Consider the following 19,964-nt stretch of genomic DNA (forward strand, 5'->3'; position numbering starts at 1 on the left):
CAAAAACTATTAAGCCAGAAAAGCTCAAATTAAAATGGAAGCATCCTCAGGAAGTGTAGATTCATGTTTGTTCAAATCATGGTCCCCGGGGGTAGGGTGGGGCCACAATTGGGGGATCAAGTTTTACATAGGAATATATAGAGGAAATCTTTTAAAAAAATTCTTTTAAAAACTATTAGGCCAGAAAAGCTCAAATTAAAATGGAAGCATCCTCAGGAAGTGTTGATTCAAGTTTGTTCAAATCATGGTCCCCGGGGGTAGGGTGGGGCCACAATTGGGGGATCAAGTTTTACATAGGAATATATAGAGAAAATCTTTAAAAATTTTCTTCTCAAAAACTATTAGGCCAGAAAAACTCAAATTAAAATGGAAGCGTCCTCAGGATGTGTTGATTCAAGTTTGTTCAAATCATGGTCCCCGGGGGTAAGGTGAGGCCACAATTGGGGGATCAAGTTTTACGATCCTTAAAAATATTCTGGGAAAGTTTAAGGTCCAAAACTCAGTACTTAGTGTGAAAGCACATGTTATGAGATTAAAGGTAGATTTAAGTTTGATGAAACCATGATTCCCTAGAGAATAGTGGGGCCACGAAATGGGGAAGGGGGGGGGGGGGTTATAGGAATAGAGAAAAATCTTCTTACAGGTACAACAACAAAAGGGGCTTTACTAAAAAATAAGAGGTGGATAAAAATTGGCAGATTTTCAATTTTCTTTTAGCAAGATCTACTGTACTCAGTTGTCAAGATATTTTGATACTGTAATGCTAATTTGATCAGAATTAAGGCAATTGTTGCTCAGGTGAGCGATGTGGCCCCTGGGCCTCTTGTTTTTAGATGGAGTCAAGAAAACAGGGAGATTAGATAAAAACAGTTGTGCACTAGGCTAAGTTGTACTGAGCACCGAACCTGATTTGAAACTGTCTTGAAAGTGTGTTTTCTACTTTCATCAGATTAAACAGACAAACTTATTGCAGATTAAACAGACAAACTTATTAAGTTATATGTTCTGAATCATCCAAAGTTTATCCAATTTAGGTTTTTTGATCCTCGACAGTTTTATTTTAAATCTGGATATGTTATGATCCACCCACCCTGTTCCATTCCTTTATGCAGAGTTGTCTTTCGCTGTGACGTTCAGGGACAACAAATATCATTCATTAATTCAGAAAGCGATCTATATATTTTTTGTTATAGATTAGCTTTTATCAATGTAAACAACAATTATTTACTATCTTTTTACTATCTTGGGGGGGGGGGGGGGGGGCAGCTAATGGGATATGCTAACAAAACCACATTTATAATTGAAGATTTTACTGGAATACATTATGATGCGTGTTTGCAGTTTTCTTTAAAAAAAAAAATTTGAAACTCTCAAATTTTACATTCAGTTCAAACTTTGACCATTGAATTGTGCAAGAATTTTTTGGATTACTGAGTTATTACGGGCCGCCGGAAGGCGGTCCGTTATTTGATACACATTTAAATATTGTCACTGCGTTTCTGCGGGATAGTTCTTTTTTAATAGAATTAATACTATGCTTATTTTTATGAATTAAACGTAAATTTGCATGTAGAAATATGTTTTATGCCTTTTAGAAAATATCACATATTTTTTTGTTTTACTCGTAAATGAAAGGTAGGCCATACTTAGTAGATTGTCGTATTTGGCGCGTTTTTATCGAGACTATAATCTATTCGGAAAATTTCGGAGTTCTTCATTCTTTTCAAAACAATGCATCAGGATCGGTATGCGGGACATACTAAAGACCTAAAATACGAAAGACCTGAATGTCATTAAATTTTATATAAATGATACATTTGAATTTCTATGTGCCGTGTCAAATAAAATGACTATATAATGCGTTAAGTTTTCATTCAATACAATGCAACAAAAAAAAAAAAACAAACAAAAAAATGGTTTGAAATACCCCAGTTAGCACAACAACGTTATTAAAACGTTTTAACAACATTGTGAAAATGTTATGAAAACATTTTCAAAAACGTTATTACAGCGTGATTCTGTGTGGTTTTTTTTACGTTATAATAACCTTTTTTTGTAAACATTGTTTAGCAATGTTTTGAAAACATTTTTTTGAAACGTTATGAGAACATTTTATAGAAACGTTATTACAACGTAATTCTGTGTGGTTTTTTTTACGTTATAATAACGTTTTTTGTAAACATTGTTTAGCAATGTTTTGAAAACATTAGTTTGAAACGTTATGAGAACATTTTATAGAAACGTTATTACAACGTAATTCTGTGTGGGTTTTTTTACGTTATAATAACGTTTTTTGTAAACATTGTTTAGCAATGTTTTGAAAACATTTTTTTGAAACGTTATGAGAACTTTTTAGGAAACATTTTAAAAACAATTTTACGCAACAATTTTAGAAAATGTACCGGAATCGTTTTGATAACCTTAGTGAAAACATCTTGAGAACATATGTTATATATTTTAACATAATTTGATATAAAAATCTTCAAACACTTCAAAAAAATGTTCTCAAACTCTTTCAGTTTTGTGTAAATATAAAATAAAAACAACAGTTAAATTTTCTTTAAAATAACATTTGTATTATTGAAAGAACAATCAATTGTATTATGATTCTGATGGAAAATTGTGTTTTTGAAAAAAAAAAGTCCATATTATTCGGAGTCTGGTGGGAATTCGCCTTCTTTTGGATTTGATTTCTTTCCACGCTTTTTCTAAAATAAAGAAGATTTCAATGTAAAATAAAATTATGGAGATGACTATTTTAAAATGTGTATATTCTATGAAACATTTGATGAAGACATTAACAAAGAGTGATATTGTTTATAACTGTATTATATAGACTGTAGATTTTCAAATGATTTTAAAGCCTATCTAACTCTAAAGACAAGACATTTTATTTACTTTAGCATAATTGATTCCCCCAGGAAGATGTGGAGCAAATCTCAAAACGTCCAAGACCTCTCGTTTAATTGTCTCAAACGGGATAGTTTTCTTCGATGCTTTGCGAACAGCAGCTAAAAAGATTTGAAAAAAGGAAAAATCGGTTAAAAAATGTATATATATGTATTTGTAGATGGAAAAATTCATTAGATTCAGGTTAAAATAACATGACCTATAAACACAAAAACAAATTCAAGTTCTTGAATACTTAATCAAAATGCTGTTTAATACTTACAAAGGATGATTTTGTAGAGGGGTGTGCCAATAAAAGCAATTTTTCCTTTTTGTCCGGTTCCACTGAATTGGCTCATGCAGTTATTTGTCATGATACTTCGCATAACTGCTCTGCAAATCTCTCCAGCATGCTCTCCACCCTGGAGAGAGGCCATGGCATTGATCTAAAACAAATGAAATCAGCAATTTAATATAAAAGTATATTTTATTGGGGATGAACTATTCCTAAATTAATTTACTGATACAAAAAAATATTTACAGAATAATAATTTACATATCAACCATCTTTGATCGCTTTAATTAACTCATTATTATCTTTGTAAACATACATTTTGCATAAACTATGTGCATTTGGTTTCTTACCAATTTCTTCTTTGAGTCGTCATCTAGAGAATCCTGGAATTCTTCAACTTCTGCTGAAGTATTCAGTCTGTTACCAGAGGGTAATAGACTTTCAATAGTATCCAAATCAACGTCCACAGCAGAAATTAGATGGTTTTTTATTGCAGTTATATCCTGTTGCTGCTTATCAAGTTTGGAAATAACTAAATAAGAAATAACAGTTTGCTTTGTTAAATTGGTCTCATTAAAATAATTTAAAAGATATGATGTATATAATCTGGAGCTTATTTACAGACCTTGTTTGAGTAAGTCAGAAATGCTTTCTCCCAGTGTTTTAGTTGCAGATGTTCTAACATCATTGGCAGCGACTAAAAACAAAATCAGTTTTTGTGAATACATGTACTAATTAATATAGCTCCTCCTACAAAGTTTTACGATGTATTTTAATTTCATATAAATAACATACCGGGTAACTGGATAGCTACTGATGGGGTACTTCTTGGTGGTGTAGCTGTCCCAGCTGATAAGGCTGACAGTGTACTTTTTGATCTCGGGGATCTGCGAATGGAGGTAGTTGATGTCAGCAATTGTCTTTTTACTGAGTGTGTGGCCAGGTTTTGTTTCTTCACTGGCACAGAAGATGCTGGGGGTGATGGAGACAGCGGCGAACTGTCTAGTGATGGTAAGGTAGGCATCTTCTTTACAGGTGTTGTACGTTTCTTCTCCTTCTGGGAACATGTGTTTTTTGGGAGAGATGGCAGTGTTTTACCTGTGTTAATTTTCAATAGCTTTATTTATTTGATATTAAAATGTTTCAAAATAGTGCTAAATTTGAATTACTGGTATAAAAATTGATAATGATAAATGTTTTACCTTCAATGTCACTTTCGATATCAGTATCGTTATCCGATTCGCTTATCAGTCTTGCTGGAAGCTTCCTTTTTCGTGATTCCTCCTCACTCTCCAGATTAGATGTCTCTTCCGCTTTTTTTAGATATTTCCTGGCTGTGTCATAGTCTTCGTAATCTGTTTTTTAAAGTATTTGTCAACAACAAAAGTATCGGAATATATTGAAAACACCTGTATGTTGGTAAATTTATATATATGTATTTCTTTATCAATTTGGCAGTCAAGATTTTCAAAAGTGTATCATGTTAGTTTCAAATATTAAAACTTTATATTTTACCTTGTCCAATTTTCCTGTATTTGTACTTTTTCCAGGTGTCCTTGTCTGGTAGGGACATTTTTTGTATTTTTTTCTTCGCATTCAGGTGTGGCCAATAACAGTATTGCTTCAAAAAAGAAGAAAAGGACGTAGATGATAGTTTTTAATCTATTTGATACATAATTCATGAGGAACAAAGGGTTTTTAATTTTCTCATGACCAAGCTATTATATTGAATCAAAGTATGTTAACCTATTAAAAAAAACCATGATTTTTGTTGTACAAATAAGCATTAATAAATATTTTGTTGAGTAAATAATGTATACATACTCCTTCAAGCCATGATTTAGGTACACATTCTACACTTTCGTCATCCACAAAATGGACTACAGCAAACATGTTTTAAATTGGTAATGTAAGATCTGGAATATAAATTTAATGTATTCTAAATATTTAAATACATTATTTCAAGTAATGAATTGAACAGATACCTGGTACAAATACCCAATATTAAACCATTCTTTGCTTTTTTGACATTGTACAGATTATCAATTAAACTGTAAGAATCACATGATATTGATTCAAATTAAGTAATGATGGTTTGTATAAGTAACTGCTCATAGCTACCGGTATTAGAATTCAAGCAACTCTACCTATTTGCATTCCAGTATTTCATTCAGATTCAAGACATATAAGATATTATTAGCAACAAAAATAAATATAGTATTAAATGATAAAGCACATACCATTTGTGGTACCATTTATAGATGTTCTGGTGAAAATATGTTACACTTGAAAGTTGTGTTGCAATGGAATAAATACATATCTGTTGTCATGGTGAGAAGGCACCTTCAGACACCTTGTTGTTAGGTTTTCAGCATCAATGGTTTTTATTGTGTAATTTTGATTTAAAAATTCTGCATGTCCAATGATGTAAGATTCACAGGGATAAGTAAAGGAACATTCGGGTGAATAGTATTCTCTGCAGAGGAATGCCTGTTTCTCCCTGTTGACAGGGCGGATTACTTCACAGAACCTCTTCCTATCTGTTCTATACACATTGTTGGGACTTTTGACCATTATCTTTTTAACTTTAATTTGAGCTGGGACGACATCTGTTTCCATGGACTCAAAAATCCTTTTTACCAATTGAGCTGCAGGATTGTTGCCTCCGCGAACTTTTCGTTTTAATTGTTGCATATAGTTTTCAAAAGGCCAAGCAGCACATTTCTCTAATGAACCAAATGTATCAGCCTCAGACTTTAAGTGCAACAAGGCATGCACATTGTAGACACAAAACTCCTCTCCGTACAATCTGCGGCAATTTCGTACAAAGTAACAAAGTAGGCGATGTGCATAAGTTGCATAATGCAAAACAAGATCCTCATTAACTAAAATAGTTATTGCTACACAAAGGCACATGAAATGTTTGTACAAGTTATTTGATAAAACACCTCTTAATGCAAATTGTCCTGTATATAAAAGGAACTGGCGGAATTCAGTAGCTTTCCATCTATCCACTTCCTCAAGACCCCTTGGTTTTCTTGCAAACTCTTGAGGTATATATTGCACAAAAGAAATGAGTTTTGCACTAATCTGAGCAACTTGATTACTGGACAGTCGATTATTCGCTCTCGGGCCCCGCATCCAAGTTATGAGAAGTTTTTTCATTACTCCAAGGCATACCTGATGCATGTAATCTACAGGGAAATCTTTTATCATATCCATTGGCAGGTCAAGAAATGGACAGCAAGCATCTTTGTGATGTTCTTCCTGTGTTTGGTTACGGAAGGACTCATTTGTTCGGTAAACAAGATTTTCAGTTAATGGGTAGGTCATCCGTCCCAAATATTGCCCACGTTGCTCACATTTGTCACATCCATAATACCCTGAATATTGTTTGACGCACTTAACAAAAGCCTTTGCTGGTGCATCACAAATAATGCATAGAAGTTTGATTTCAAAATGTTCTTCATTGAAGTCAATCCCATTAGTTATCAAACTATTAATGTCAGCAATTGTTTCATTTAAAAATTCAAGGTTCGATGGTTTAGATGTTCCAACAGTCAACGTGATTGGAAATGGTTTGGGGGGCTTCAAATTGCAAATAAGTCCTAAAACTGGCCATGCAGATGTTTTGCTGCTTTTAAATAGGGGAAGTCCGTCAATGTTCAAAGACAGTATTAATTTGCTATTTAGGGCTTCAATTTCTGTTTGGCGATATTTTTTTAACGTATCCAAAATCATTAGTTTAAGTCCGAAATGAAAGTAATTCATATTAGATATTCTTTGCAGATCAATGTTCCTTGGTGTTTTAAGTAGCGTGCGCGAAGAAGAAGGAATATTTGGATTAACAGTTTTTTTTAATCTTTTCAACAGATCATCAACTGCACTTGCCTTGATTTCGTGTGTATTAACCCATTCCCTTAGTGTATCGATTAATGCAGTTTCTCCATCACAGTCATCAGATTCATCATCACTAGATGAGATATCTGCGGCAAAATTCAAACCTTGTTCTGCTGTGTTGTTATTATCTAATGGTGCATCGTCATACATTTGCCGATCATTCAGAACCGGTGCATTTTGTGTATCGTCAATGTTTTCATTAGGATTTTCATCTTGTACAAAACTTGAACATTGAAATGTGTCAGAATCTGTATCTAATTCAGACTGTTGCCTTTGTTTTCTACGTTTTTCAGACATCCATTTCTTGTTGTATAGGCGCCGTTTGTTTTGTTTTTTATTAGGGTCCATTATTTGTTTCTAAAATAAAATAAAAAGGGTTTCTTCTAATTCATAATAAATTTTTACTTGTGTTATAAAAGATCCAGACGTCTTAAGGTATTTCTATTAAAAGAATAAACAGTACAACCAATGTACTCTTAAAAATTTTATCGTGTTTATCTCCTTTTTGTCAACACAGCAGATCGTATGTGTAACTGCACGAGAGAGAGAAAGAGAGAGAGAAAGAGAGTGAGAGATACAACAGTAGTTGGAAATGTGTAAACAATAAGAAAACAAAAACAAATGCCACTCTATAACATTTAATTCAATGAATTGGGTGTTTTATATTGAGTCATAGGGTTTTTTTAATTATAGGGGAGGATAAATTGTTGCCTTGTTTGCTAACAGGAAATAGTAAAACAACCACCCCCCCTCCCATTGTGTTCACCTGTTTAACATTACAAGTCTCAAATATATAAACTTAAATAGACTATAATTTTAAAAAAACTACCATGCATATCATGCTTCATAACTGGCATATATACTTGTAAATGTACATCACATTTGTTAGTCATTGTAAATCATGATCTGAAGATTTTAAATTTTTCTTTTGTTAACTTCATGTAGATTTGCAGAATGAGTCATCAAGATAAAATTATATACAAATCATGCTTGCATTAATATATACCCAGGCATTAATTTAAATTTGAATATTAAATACCAAACTATACTCACATTATGTGACTGTAATTCGCCTCTCGGTCTTTGTGTGAATAGCGCGCGATTGGGTTTTACAAAACTTTGACCTCAAATCGCGAGAAAATTGCATAAGTAGGATCGGCTGTAAGAGGCTTGGCCATAGCACCCCGCTGTGTCATTCCATTAACTCTCAATCAACACATTGAGAGAGCAAGGGAACTGATTCCCTAGGGCAGCATCAGTAAATGAACTAGCTGAAAATTGCCTTTGTTCTAAATATTGAGATAAAACTTTTAATAGAGGAGGTTCAAATTTAGTGAATATAATTTTTTGTCTTATTGAGTTTCAAATTGATTACATAAATATAAAGAGTAAAAATGATGTCACACAGTATGAATACTGTTAATTAAGGAAACATGCACAGTTCTTCTATTACAGTTTTTTTATTACAATGAATTTTACTTCTATTACAATTAAGCGCTATCTGGATTTACACATCCATTTTCAAGTGAACCTACATAAGGTACTTTATATAAAAAGGTGGTTGAATTTGAAAATTAAATGTAATTTTTTACGTTTTAACAATGTTTTATCAATATTTTTAGGCAATGTTATGTTAGTGTTTGCAGGAAACATTTAATTTTATGTAATTGTTTTAAAAATGTAATGAAAAAAGGTTTATCTTTATATTCATATTTAGGTAATTACCCTTATAGGAAAAAATGATGAATTAAGAATGCTTTTAAAATCAATATGAAAACGTTTCTAAAACGTATTTGTAAATGTTTTTGGGAGAAATGATTTAAACATTTTTAGTAATGTTTTAACAATGTTTTATCAATATTTTTAGGCAATGTTATGTTAGTGTTTGCAGGAAACATTTAATTTTATGTAATTGTTTTAAAAATGTAATGAAAAAAGGTTTATCTTTATATTCATATTTAGGTAATTACCCTTATAGGAAAAAATGATGAATTAAGAATGCTTTTAAAATCAATATGAAAACGTTTTTAAAACGTATTTGTAAATGTTTTTGGGAGAAATGATTTAAACATTTTTAGTAATGTTTTAACAATGTTGTGAAAACGATGGCATAATCGTATGAAAATGTTTCGTCAAAAACGTTTGCTTAAAACGTTTTAACAACGAAAAAAAAATGTTATTAAAACATTTTTTAAATGTTTTATTGACAACGTTTACTGATAACGTCCTTACAACAGGAATAAAATGTTATAAAAACGTTTTGTGCTACCTGGGACATAATCTCCAAGAGAAAAATGATAAGTTGAACTTTTTATTAGAGTAATGTAAAAATCAATGTGTTCTCCATTACTTCATACTATGGCAATGATCATACAATTTCCGTTAGAAATGCTTACAGTAACGAAATCGATTCTTTATGATAATAGTAAAATGTTAAACTTCAAAACAAGTTGCTGAAAGTATATTAGAATTTACCATACAAATTAGTACAACCAACTCTTATTTTCTTCCTTGTGGTGTGTTTTTATGTAAACAACCAATGATTTATAAAACAATTATATTTTTTGCGGCCCATTTGACGCTTGCGTCAATATGATTTCTTGTTAATTTATTTATATTCATTTATATCACTTCTTAGTTATATATTTAACAAAGTATTCGTTATATTTTACACAATTTTTCAATTATTGAAAATTTATAACATTGACAGTTTTTGCCATTGTACATTCAGAAATCACATATTAAGTATATATTTCATTATTGTTCATTAATTATATAAATACAGATATGATGTTGAGTAGCTTTGTAGAAATCAAAGTACTCATAGTACTGAAAAGCGCTAACCCAGCTTCTGTATGTGTATAACAGATATATGTATATAACATTTCAGCTTCTGTATACGCACTAAATACTACATGACAGTCCTTGCAATGGTGTATGTAGGCCCCGTACATTAAATTCACAATAGCCCGTATATTAGATTCACAATAGCACGTAAACCACTGAAACTGGTTCCCTAACCAGTTTAAATGATGTATACTTCTGCTCATAGGGGGCGGTTATTCGATGCACCGGTAGTAGAAGTCTAACTACAATAAAGCACTGAGCTATGCTTAGCGCTTTAAAAAATATAAAAACTTAGTCAGAGCTTGTTTTTGTGAAACGCCGGTAAGCGATTTAAGCTATACTTGCCAGAGCACGGGAAAAAGACGAAGCTAAACGCATTCACCAAGATCTTTTTATTGCATCCTAGAATTCCTTCGCGCTCTCTTGAGCGTCTTTTTTTGGTGCTAGAACCATTATGACGTCGTAATGGATTTATCAGATAAATATATAATTTCTTATCGTATAAAATTCAATTAGCTAGATTTGAATTTATAATTGGAAAAGAAGTGAAGTAAATGCATACGGTTCCATTGATTTACTTATCTAAACGTGATTTTAAATGGAAGAGTTCCAACCTACACATATACTTTATTGAACAAAATGTGACTATGTAAGTCACGTATTCTTAATAATTATAAATGTTTGTATAAACTACATTTAAGCTTTCTGAAATATTTCCCTTTATGTTTCTAAACTTTTATTAAAAAATGTATAAGTTTGCTATGACGGTCAACACTTTACGTCGAATCATAGAAAATGAAACAGTTTCTTTATACTCTATATTCAATCATGGGAAAAGTAATCCTAAAACCTTCGTCATAGAATTATTTCGTACTCAGAAGTAGTTAGCTGAACATGTAAGAATTGTTGAAACACATTGAATTACCTCTAAATCGCATACATCTCACCATACAATAAAAATGCTTTAAAAAGACTAAAGCAACATATGCGTACTGAAAAATAATCTGTACATATCATAATTTAATCCCTGCAATCACAATGACTGCATGAAATTAAAGAGCCACGCACTGTCTTACGCATTCAAATTTTATTTGGCATCACTTTAAAATAAAAGATGTACTAGTATGTATGTTAAACATGTAAAAATCAATCATGAAATTAACAGTTTGAAATTGACTCTATGTCTTCATAAAGTTGTCTATGCACAGAATATATGTTTTGAATTTTTTCTTCCAAAAATAGAATTAACCGCATCAAGATCTTACATATTGAGAGAGAGAGAGAGAGAGAGAGAGAGAGAGAGAGAGAGAGAGAGAGAGAGAGAGAGAGAGAGAGAGAGTCTCCAGTATTTTATTGCAAGTTTAGTAACATGTAAATACTCAGACCACATTGCGGTGAGTTGTGGTTGCAAACGTTTAAATATGTTTTTTATCTCAAAGAATGTATTTGATAGAATTTTTAGGAATATAAATAAATCTTTACAGAGTTGCAAATGATATAGAGTAATTTACTTGACACCAAGGAAATGTCACACTGTTCAGTTCACAGATTGTTGGAGAGAAGAGGTAAGTAATATTAAATTCCAAATGTTTCAGTATGAGCTGGGATGTATCATACCCAAGTAATTAAGAGGAAGTAAACTTTGTTTAATTTTTTCAACAATTCATGTCCTAGTCAATTTAAAATAAGAGAATTATTCTTCGGAATTAATGAAAAATGAACAAATAATGTTTTAAACCAGGTTGTGAACGAATGAATAATTATATAGATTAAATAATTGTCTAGCTATATATTGAGAACATAAACACATTTTTTCTTTGTTCTTAGTGAAAGTCATATATATCACATTTATTTATTACAAATGAATTAAGTCCCTCTCTCTTTCTCTTATATATAAATAAATAATAAAGCTATTAATTTTAATATGATATTAAATCTTTAAAAATTGTCGAAAGAGAATGGTGAGCAATCTAAGAAGGACCAAGAGACACAAAAAATGTTGGAAGAAAAGAACCAACAGCCTGCATGGATGAAGAAAGAGATAGAAAGAAAAGACCAAGAAATCACAAGGACAAAGATAGAATTACAGACAACGTTGAGAGTATTGGAGAAGGCCTCAGATCGAGAGGTGGGAAATCAACTGAGACTGCGACAGACTGAAAGGATCATCTCACAGAAGGAGCGAACCATTGAAGAGCAAAAGAGAATTATTCAAAAGCAGGTCATATTGATTCATAAGCTGAAGGATGAAAAGCAACTTCTCTCTGATCAGAAGTTGTGCAAGATTTGTTGTAGTGAAGAAATTCGGGTGTTCCCCATCCCATGTGGTCACCTCACTTCCTGTCGGAACTGTGCAAGAAATACTCACGAATGTCCAGTGTGTAGAAAACGCATTGAAAAACTTGAATCTGCATTTTTACCTTAGAATTACATATATTACATTCGATTATTTTCTGGATCTGAGATATTGGCAGTGCGTTTACTAAAAGAATTGTTTATATGAATTGTAATTCTTCTAAAGGGTATTTATGCTTATGCTTATTTCCAGGCATTTTTGTGTTTTTGTTTTTGTTTTAAATTTAACATTTGATATGCGCTACATCTTATTTTCTTTTTTATCGTTTTATGTATGTACAAATAAGGATAAATGTCGTATGTTATTGGGGGACCAATCAAAATCATGCTCGGTTCTTATCTATTGTCTGTTTAATACGCAATGTTTATCTTTGTTTGTTGGTGTGGGACGATATTTGTTGCAAATTTTACTTGAAATTAAAATATTTATAGTCTTTTTACATTTATCAAAAGGAATTGTATGTTTATCATTTTGTTTAAAACTTTTCTATATAATTTTTTTTGGTAAAAAGTATTTTGTACATATCAATGACAAACCAAATATATGTTTGTTTAAATACCTCTTTAGCTATTCGTTATAAGTTTTACAGATTGTAAAACTTGATGTATCTCAAACTTAATTTTTATTTGCTTTTTAAACAGGTTGAATGTTTTTGCTTCATTGTGATTTAAACTGCATTACGTTTCCAAGAGTGTTGTTTTATTTCGAGATTTTTATATTATTGTATTACTTGTGTCCATTCTTTTTTAATGGACAGGCTCCTATGCAATAACAGAAATTCTGGAAATCCATGATTGTTTTGATTTACATGCATTTGTGTCGGTTGCTGTATTATGCTTTATTTATTGTAAATATATATTGTATTTTTATTGTATAAAATATGATCATTGAAGGGAATATAGTTATTCAAAGATGAGATTTCCTAGTTTTCTTTGCAAGAAAATGTTTTTGCATTCCACGTTATATTTCTTCTATCTTGTATTCGAAGTGCCATATACTTGACGACTGTCAAAGTTCATACTGATGACAGGAACATTTTTAATTTATATTTATAAATGCTTGTATAACATTGTCTGAAAACTGATCGCATGGCTATAATAAAATTTTACTCTCATTTTCGCTGTCAAAAATTATGGCCTTGTCATTTAAGCATTGATCAGCTACCAGCGTCATTGAATTTGAATATGCAGTTGTTCCCCTTTCCTTTAAATTCAATTTTAAGATTTAAGATTTAACACTGTAGCATTAAATATTGAAACCATTTTCCGTGTGCACCGTGATTTTTGTTTTGTATTTTGTTTTAGCTCAATTGACTGCTACTGATCAGGGACTGTATCTATAATGTGTATGTTCTCTTTAAACGTTTACAAGTCCCAAATTAACGTCTTTCATTTGAATAAATTAGGTTCGCTATTGTTTTCATAAAAAGAATTTTTAAAAGTTCTGAAGTGTTGTTTTGTTTTGGTTCTTCATTTCCATGTTCTGTATATATCTAATATTTCTATTTTACTCTTACTTTTTACTGTTATTGTTTGTAATCACAACATTTGACAATCATGTAATTTTTAAAATGTTAATAAACAAGTTCTTCATTATTTTCTCTTTCCCTCTTGATATTCTATTCTGTTGGTTATTCTTGCCCAAGATTCTTGAAACTTTTAAAAATATCAATATTTGTAAGTTGCTTTCCAAAGAGCGATACGATCGTTAATTATTAAAACCTAGAATTTAAAATATAATTGAAGAGTGTGATCATATTACTTCTTCGTTTCTAATCTTAAGTTTTTAAATACACAACAATAACATCAAGGGCATTTAAACAATAAAATGCTTTCTTTGGCCATTCATTCGTGATATGAAGGTAGTTATACATATCCCGCGTTAGCGGGTTATGTAATTTTTTCTGCAATGATCGCTACCTTCATAACCCGCATGAATCATTAAAGAAAGCATTTTATTGTTTATATTAACATCTTTCGTTTTACTAATTAATAAATTGATTATGAAAAGTAAGTAAAATTCACTAAATTATTGTTAACGTACGTAAGTACGTTAGCTAAAAGAAACAGCCAAATCGTCTTCTGTGAGACTTTGAGTCTGACATCATCATGGCTTTTTTGTGCAGTCCGGGATTTTTGTTAGATCACTGTAGGTTTTGACCAATCGTTAAATAGGGCGTGTCAATTCCAGTCCTGTCAGCCGCTGTAGATTTCGTCTATAATCAATAAACGGGGCGTGTAGATTTCAATCTGGCTGTTTCTATAGAGCTATGAATTAACTATAAGTTTCCGTAAGAAACAGAAGGAATAATACTTGGTAGATTTAAATATAATTAGCTAACTTACTTGCTGAATGTTTGTGTAGCGATTAATGGGCGGATCTAACATCTAATTTTACATTACATTGTGTATTTTGTAAGTAATGAATGACGTGAAAAAGATATTTCTGTGCACGTGGTTTCTTAGACATCCAATCTAAAGTTGAAACAATTACAGTCGTATTTACATTGACATTTACGTTGATTTAGTGATGCTACAAATGATATTTTCATCTGTAAACAGCTAATAAAGCGATATTGTATATGTGTTTAAGTTATATTCTTCTTGCTCCAAAAAAAAAAAAAGACGGTCATGACTTGAGAATATTTTACTTGACAATGACAATAACATTATCTGCTTCATTAGGAAATGGTTGAAAAGTTTCTAAAGAGTCTTTTTATTGATTTTAATGTGCTTTGTGCCATGATGGTACACATTATTGAAGGTAAATACAATACTGCTTTGATCTAGATGGAGCGCCAACATTGTTCAGACACATATATAAATGTAATATACAGCGAAAAACTTAAAATCCCAATGCGTCGGAGGCCTCAGACTTTAACGTTGATAGAAGAGAGCTATCACCCTCCTCTTTTTCCTCTTCCTTATCCTCTTCTTTCTTGGGCTCTTCTTCTTTTGGTTCCTCCTCTTTTGGTTCTTCTTCTTTTGGTTCCTCTTTTACCTCTTCCTCTTTTGGTTCCTCCTCTTTGACTTCTTCCTTGGGTTCCTCCGTCACTTCTTCTTCCTCTTCGCTGGCTTCTTCGGAAGTTTCAAATTCCACAATCTCGTCATTGAGTTTCTTACCCTTCTGTACAGCTGTTAGCGTAGCCGTTGGTTTCTCCTCACTTGTCTCCTTGACAACAGCTACTTCCTCTGTAGATTTAGTTTCTTTTTCTTCAGATCCGTCTTTCGCATCTTCTGAACCTTCACCTTTCTCCTCTGACCCTTCACCTTTCTCCTCTGACCCTTCACCTTTTTCCTCTGACCCTTCACCCTTTTCTTCGGTTTTACTGTTGTCCTCCTCCTTCTTCTCCTCTGATTTCTTTTCCGGTGAAGCTTTTGATGTCGCCGCTTTTTCACATTCTTTGGGTACAGTATCACAGACTTTGATATGCGCGTATTCGCCCCCTAGATCAATCTATAGAAAAAAAGATGGTGCGGACATTGAATATACAACAAGTTCATAATGTTCTTGATATAGTTCAACTCCATATTCCTGTATATGAATTTTTTTTTAATTATGAAAAAAGAAATTCCAGAAGCAAAGAAAAATAAACATCATAAGTAATAGCAACATCAAACAATAAAGCACACGGGTATACTTAAAATTTGATTCCATGAAAAGTTAAATAGTCACTTCCTTCATACATAAATCAGAGCTAATCCTCCTTGCTTTGGGGATGTATAGCGTAATATAGGAATGTTTACATCCTTATCTAACAGTTCATACAAGGAAGTTAGACGTCAAAGCGGAACTTCGATTTGCATGTACAGGTAAAGGGGTGGAGATTTATGTGGCGTATCCACCTATGTTCTTTTTCGTCAGTGTGTGTTAAAACTGTATATAGATCATAAGATTTACGAATCACCAGCAAACACTAGTGTACAATAGAGTTTAATGAAAACAGTATAAACCTTCAATTTCCCCACTATCGTTCAGGTCACAAATAACAAATGATGTCAGTGACCTAAATCTACTTATTATGAATCAAGTTCTTGAATATCTGCAGACCCGGTGGAACTCACTTCTACAGCATTGTGTACATTCATTTAATGACATTTACGAACAAGTATAAATTGTAAACACCCACTAACTTTCTTAATTCCAAATTATTCAGTGATGTAAAAGAACGTGTATTTTGCGACGGTCATCTAAATTTGATTCAAATTATTGAAATATAGTTTCAAGCAGTAGTTTTTAACAAATACCATACTACTATCTGATTAGACACGTACCTTTACATAATAGACATTCTGTGCTACGGCCTGCTTCCTGAAAGACACGGGTTCAAAAGTTGTAAATTCTTTTCCATACTGCGCCTCGACATCAGCTTTCACCTACAGTCAAGAAGTATTGAAAAAATTTAGTTCATATTGGTAGGTTAAGATTCTTTTAAAACGCATTCTAATTTGCCTTATTAGATACAATTTACGTCATTTTTTTTTTTTTTTAATACTAAAAATTACTAAAATTTGTAGACAGAGTATTTTGACTAATTAAAAGACTGTGTAGCCAAAAAATAACGACAGTGTATTCTCAATTCTTAACTATAAAGTTTACTAGTATATCGGTAATAGAATCTGAATAAACCAAGTTGACTCGGTTTATTCCCACGTAGCTAAAATTCTGAAATTCTTATTCCCACCTAGCTAAAATTGTGATTTTCACACCTGAGTGAGCACTGAGTATAGTCTGTTTTAGGTGTGAACTACCTGTATAGAAATCACCTGTGATATACTGTTAGATATTATTGATAATATGTTTTAAAAATGTTTAGAACTATTAATTATTGAAAGGTTTCATATTTATAAATTAAATAAATAAAATAAAATTCAAAATAAATAAATGAAAAAAGGAAGATGACCATATATTCTGTATTCTGATGTTAACATATATCAATTTGATTTCTATTGTCATTCTTTTGAGCTACATGGATAAATTTGATTCTGGCTCTTCAAACCCGTCATCTATCCATATAACCTTTTCATGTGATTAAAAAAATCAATTTTAAATTTATAAAATGTTCTTATAAAAGTTAGTACAAACTTTCCAGATAAAATTCTACACTGCTTTATATGCAACGTTGCAACAACAACAAAAATTACATCAAATTCATTAACTTGATTTTTCCATTTTATCTGCAACTTGATCCTTTCGGGAAAATTAGCATAAAAAGTGCAACACCCTCTTTGACCAAAATCGTGATCATGCCCAGTTAATGAAACTATGTCTGTTTAACTTCTCATCACTCAAAAGAATGAATATTGAGTAATTTTAAATAAGATAAAATTTACCCAAGATCAGTCATATAACAAACACTTTTTAATTATTAAAATTTACATCTTTTACAATTAATTTATTTTTTTTTTTTAAACATAATCTGAAGAATTTGTCTGTTATTTTTTCATTCAATTAAAAATTTACGTAAGGTCAATAATTGAACAGACTATAATTCACCTGTAACTAATTTCCTTTGATCTTTGACACCCTTACCTGTGCACCATTCCCACTTAGCTAAAATCAGTCATCCATAGAAAATTCAGAATTTTAGCTAAGTGGGAAGACACCGTTGACTCTACATAAAACAGAATTAAGCGACGAAGTATTAAAAAGAGGGAATGTGAAAAATTGATGCAATGACTTAATGTAGCCGACTTTGGTTTTCTTTGCGCATACTTTTGCGCATTCTTGTAAAATGCCGTGTACAGGCATTTGCACTTTTTAGGAAATTGTTTTGATAACTTTCCTAAACTTTAAGACAGTTTAAGAAGTAAGTATACAAGTTACCAATAGAGATAATTTGAATTTTCAAGTATATTTTATTTATTTAACGCTTTCCCGTTGTTTGGTACATGTATATAGGTAAACGTCGCCATTTGGCATTTTGACGTTATGAAAAAGTGAAGGTCGTAATAATTGATATAAAAGAAAAAGTAAAAGTGTTTGCCTTGGAAAGTTTACGTATAGAAATATGCTTCCCTCGGGGTTATATTTTGTTATTTTTAAATCAATCCTTTGTACTAATCTACTTTTAAATTAGTAATACTCCACAAAAATAGAAAATTCAAATTGAATTTCTTTTTATATTGAGATGATTTCTTATAAAAACAAGACAGTACAAATGAGTGTTTCTAAGATATATGGTAAAAAAAGGATATTACCAATCACATATTGCAATATAAGGACAATATCTATCGTAGCATATTTTTATCATTATGCTTCAAATTGCGAAAAATTACAATTTACTAAATATTTCTTCAGTAAATGTACGTGATTTTGAGATGGCCCATAAATTTTCAAGAAACTTTGCAGATACACTAAATTTTTAAGTAGGTGTATGTTATGCATGGTGACATGTAAAACTAAAGAGCTTTTCTTAAGTATTTTTTACTCAAACATTCCATAGTTGGCCTCCTTAAGTTACTTTCATTTTGTCTCTTTTAAATTAAAAAGAAAATAATAAAGTTTTCTGTATATTTACCTTTGAGACGAGGGCTTTGACCTGGTCGTCTGCTGTGGTGGTTTGGGACAGTTCCCCGGTTGTTGGTTCCTTGTTCTTGGATTCTCTGCAGCCCATGGTGACGAAGATGTCAGAATTCCTGCAATAAGAACAGAAACCATTGACTATAAACAGCAAAATATTCAGTCACTTTATTAACACTGACCAGCACTTCTTGAATTTAAGTCCATGAATTCCGACACTTACTCTAATCGCTACAGGGAGCTGTGGCGTGTGGTTCTGGCGGGCAGTCAGACAGACAATGGCTGGTCATTCCTCCTCCCTGCCTCCTAAAGGTAGAGAGACATGGCGGACATCCTTAAACATTCAGGACCTTAGTCGCCTCCCTGACGTTCATGTGTTATATAGCGCACCTCTACGTCCGCATCCAATACACACATCTTGTATGAACTACTCTCAATAGTGGTCAATAGGGCATCCTGTTTTACGCTGCAGAACCTACCAGCTCTGGAACAAAAAAAATGAAGTTCTTGGTTTGAAATCTACGCGTTCCATGTTCCGACATTAAGTAACTTTGAAGTCTTGTCTGTGTGAATTTTTAACTGTGATTTAACAATCTTTAAAAATGTGTTCAATCTTTCATCTCCCCTCCATCAAACCAAGGTTGCATACATGTAATTAATGGTTATACATGTACATGTATTTCATTTGGTCATTTACGCGTGTTCAGATTTATCGGGATGCTGTATGTTTTAGATGTAGGCCTATCTTATCCTGCACAGCGATTTCATCAATAAATCACTGCATGCCTGTATAGAACTGATATGTCATAACCATGAACACTCCCCCAATCCCAACTCTCTTACACTACAGACCTGTAAACTAGTCGCCAAACCCGGATCTATAGTTTACTATTGAATTAGTACTAGTGTATCAATCTGATGATTGGTTTTATTTAATAAATCGACTTAACTATATTTGTATATCGAAAACATGTTTCTATTTTTTAAATTACAGATAAAATGGGGTCAGGTCTTTTACCAAACCTTGATGGGCAAAAGACACATGCACCTATTTGCCAAATCTTAATTCCTTAAATCCTTACCATATTTAGCAAGTGGGGTGTGGAGTGGAGAAAATGAACAGATGAAAGGGGGGGGGTGAATCAAACGGACCTC

General features: G+C 32.0%; 3 protein-coding genes across 5 annotated transcripts; 1 reads left to right on the top strand and 2 right to left on the bottom strand.

Annotated features, from left to right (window-relative positions):
* Positions 1-2,366: 2,366 nt before the first annotated feature.
* On the bottom strand, positions 2,367-6,980 carry LOC128182885 (DNA topoisomerase 2-alpha-like). 2 transcript variants are annotated; one of them, XM_052851653.1, is made up of 10 exons: positions 5,425-6,980; positions 5,009-5,100; positions 4,700-4,805; positions 4,387-4,539; positions 3,980-4,282; positions 3,810-3,881; positions 3,535-3,716; positions 3,173-3,335; positions 2,899-3,011; positions 2,369-2,708 (listed from the first exon to the last, which is right to left on the bottom strand). In XM_052851653.1, exons 2-10 carry the CDS (start codon positions 5,075-5,077, stop codon positions 2,649-2,651), a joined length of 1,221 nt encoding a protein of 406 aa, XP_052707613.1. In that variant the 5' UTR covers positions 5,078-5,100; positions 5,425-6,980; the 3' UTR covers positions 2,369-2,648. The 2 variants fall into 2 exon arrangements, with proteins under 2 accessions (XP_052707614.1, XP_052707613.1); XM_052851654.1 differs by lacking the exon at positions 3,810-3,881 and having other exon boundaries at positions 2,367-2,708.
* A 4,947-nt stretch (positions 6,981-11,927) lies between these two features.
* Positions 11,928-12,356, top strand: LOC128185517 (baculoviral IAP repeat-containing protein 8-like). Its single transcript, XM_052855099.1, has one exon. The coding sequence runs from the start codon at positions 11,928-11,930 to the stop codon at positions 12,354-12,356; it is 429 nt and encodes a 142-aa protein (XP_052711059.1).
* Positions 12,357-14,918: 2,562 nt separating this feature from the next.
* On the bottom strand, positions 14,919-19,186 carry LOC128184643 (uncharacterized). 2 transcript variants are annotated; one of them, XM_052854205.1, is made up of 5 exons: positions 19,033-19,186; positions 18,808-18,925; positions 16,562-16,663; positions 15,599-15,743; positions 14,919-15,556 (listed from the first exon to the last, which is right to left on the bottom strand). In XM_052854205.1, the coding sequence occupies exons 2-5, from the start codon at positions 18,901-18,903 to the stop codon at positions 15,132-15,134; spliced, it is 768 nt and encodes a 255-aa protein (XP_052710165.1). In that variant the 5' UTR covers positions 18,904-18,925; positions 19,033-19,186; the 3' UTR covers positions 14,919-15,131. The 2 variants fall into 2 exon arrangements, with proteins under 2 accessions (XP_052710165.1, XP_052710164.1); XM_052854204.1 differs by having other exon boundaries at positions 14,919-15,743.
* Between the last annotated feature and the right edge of the window lie 778 nt (positions 19,187-19,964).

This window comes from Crassostrea angulata, chromosome 5 (genome assembly GCF_025612915.1).
Source record: "Crassostrea angulata isolate pt1a10 chromosome 5, ASM2561291v2, whole genome shotgun sequence".
NCBI classification, from domain to species: Eukaryota; Metazoa; Mollusca; class Bivalvia; order Ostreida; family Ostreidae; genus Magallana; species Magallana angulata.

What these genes read in the sequence shown, in the direction of transcription:
- LOC128184643 (XM_052854204.1), bottom strand. Translation starts at nt 18,903, where the DNA reads ATGGGCTGCAGAGAATCCAAGAACAAGGAACCAACAACCGGGGAACTG. An exon ending in TCAAAGCCCTCGTCTCAAAG is followed by an intron (nt 16,664 to 18,807) that starts GTAAATATACAG and finishes TCTTGACTGTAG; the next exon opens with GTGAAAGCTGATGTCGAGGC. An exon ending in AGAATGTCTATTATGTAAAG is followed by an intron (nt 15,744 to 16,561) that starts GTACGTGTCTAA and finishes TTTTTTCTATAG; the next exon opens with ATTGATCTAGGGGGCGAATA.
- LOC128182885 (XM_052851653.1), bottom strand. Translation starts at nt 5,077, where the DNA reads ATGTTTGCTGTAGTCCATTTTGTGGATGACGAAAGTGTAGAATGTGTA. An exon ending in AGTAGCTATCCAGTTACCCG is followed by an intron (nt 3,882 to 3,979) that starts GTATGTTATTTA and finishes TTTTGTTTTTAG; the next exon opens with TCGCTGCCAATGATGTTAGA. An exon ending in CCTCTACAAAATCATCCTTT is followed by an intron (nt 3,012 to 3,172) that starts GTAAGTATTAAA and finishes AAATCTTTTTAG; the next exon opens with CTGCTGTTCGCAAAGCATCG.
- LOC128185517 (XM_052855099.1), top strand. Translation starts at nt 11,928, where the DNA reads ATGTTGGAAGAAAAGAACCAACAGCCTGCATGGATGAAGAAAGAGATA.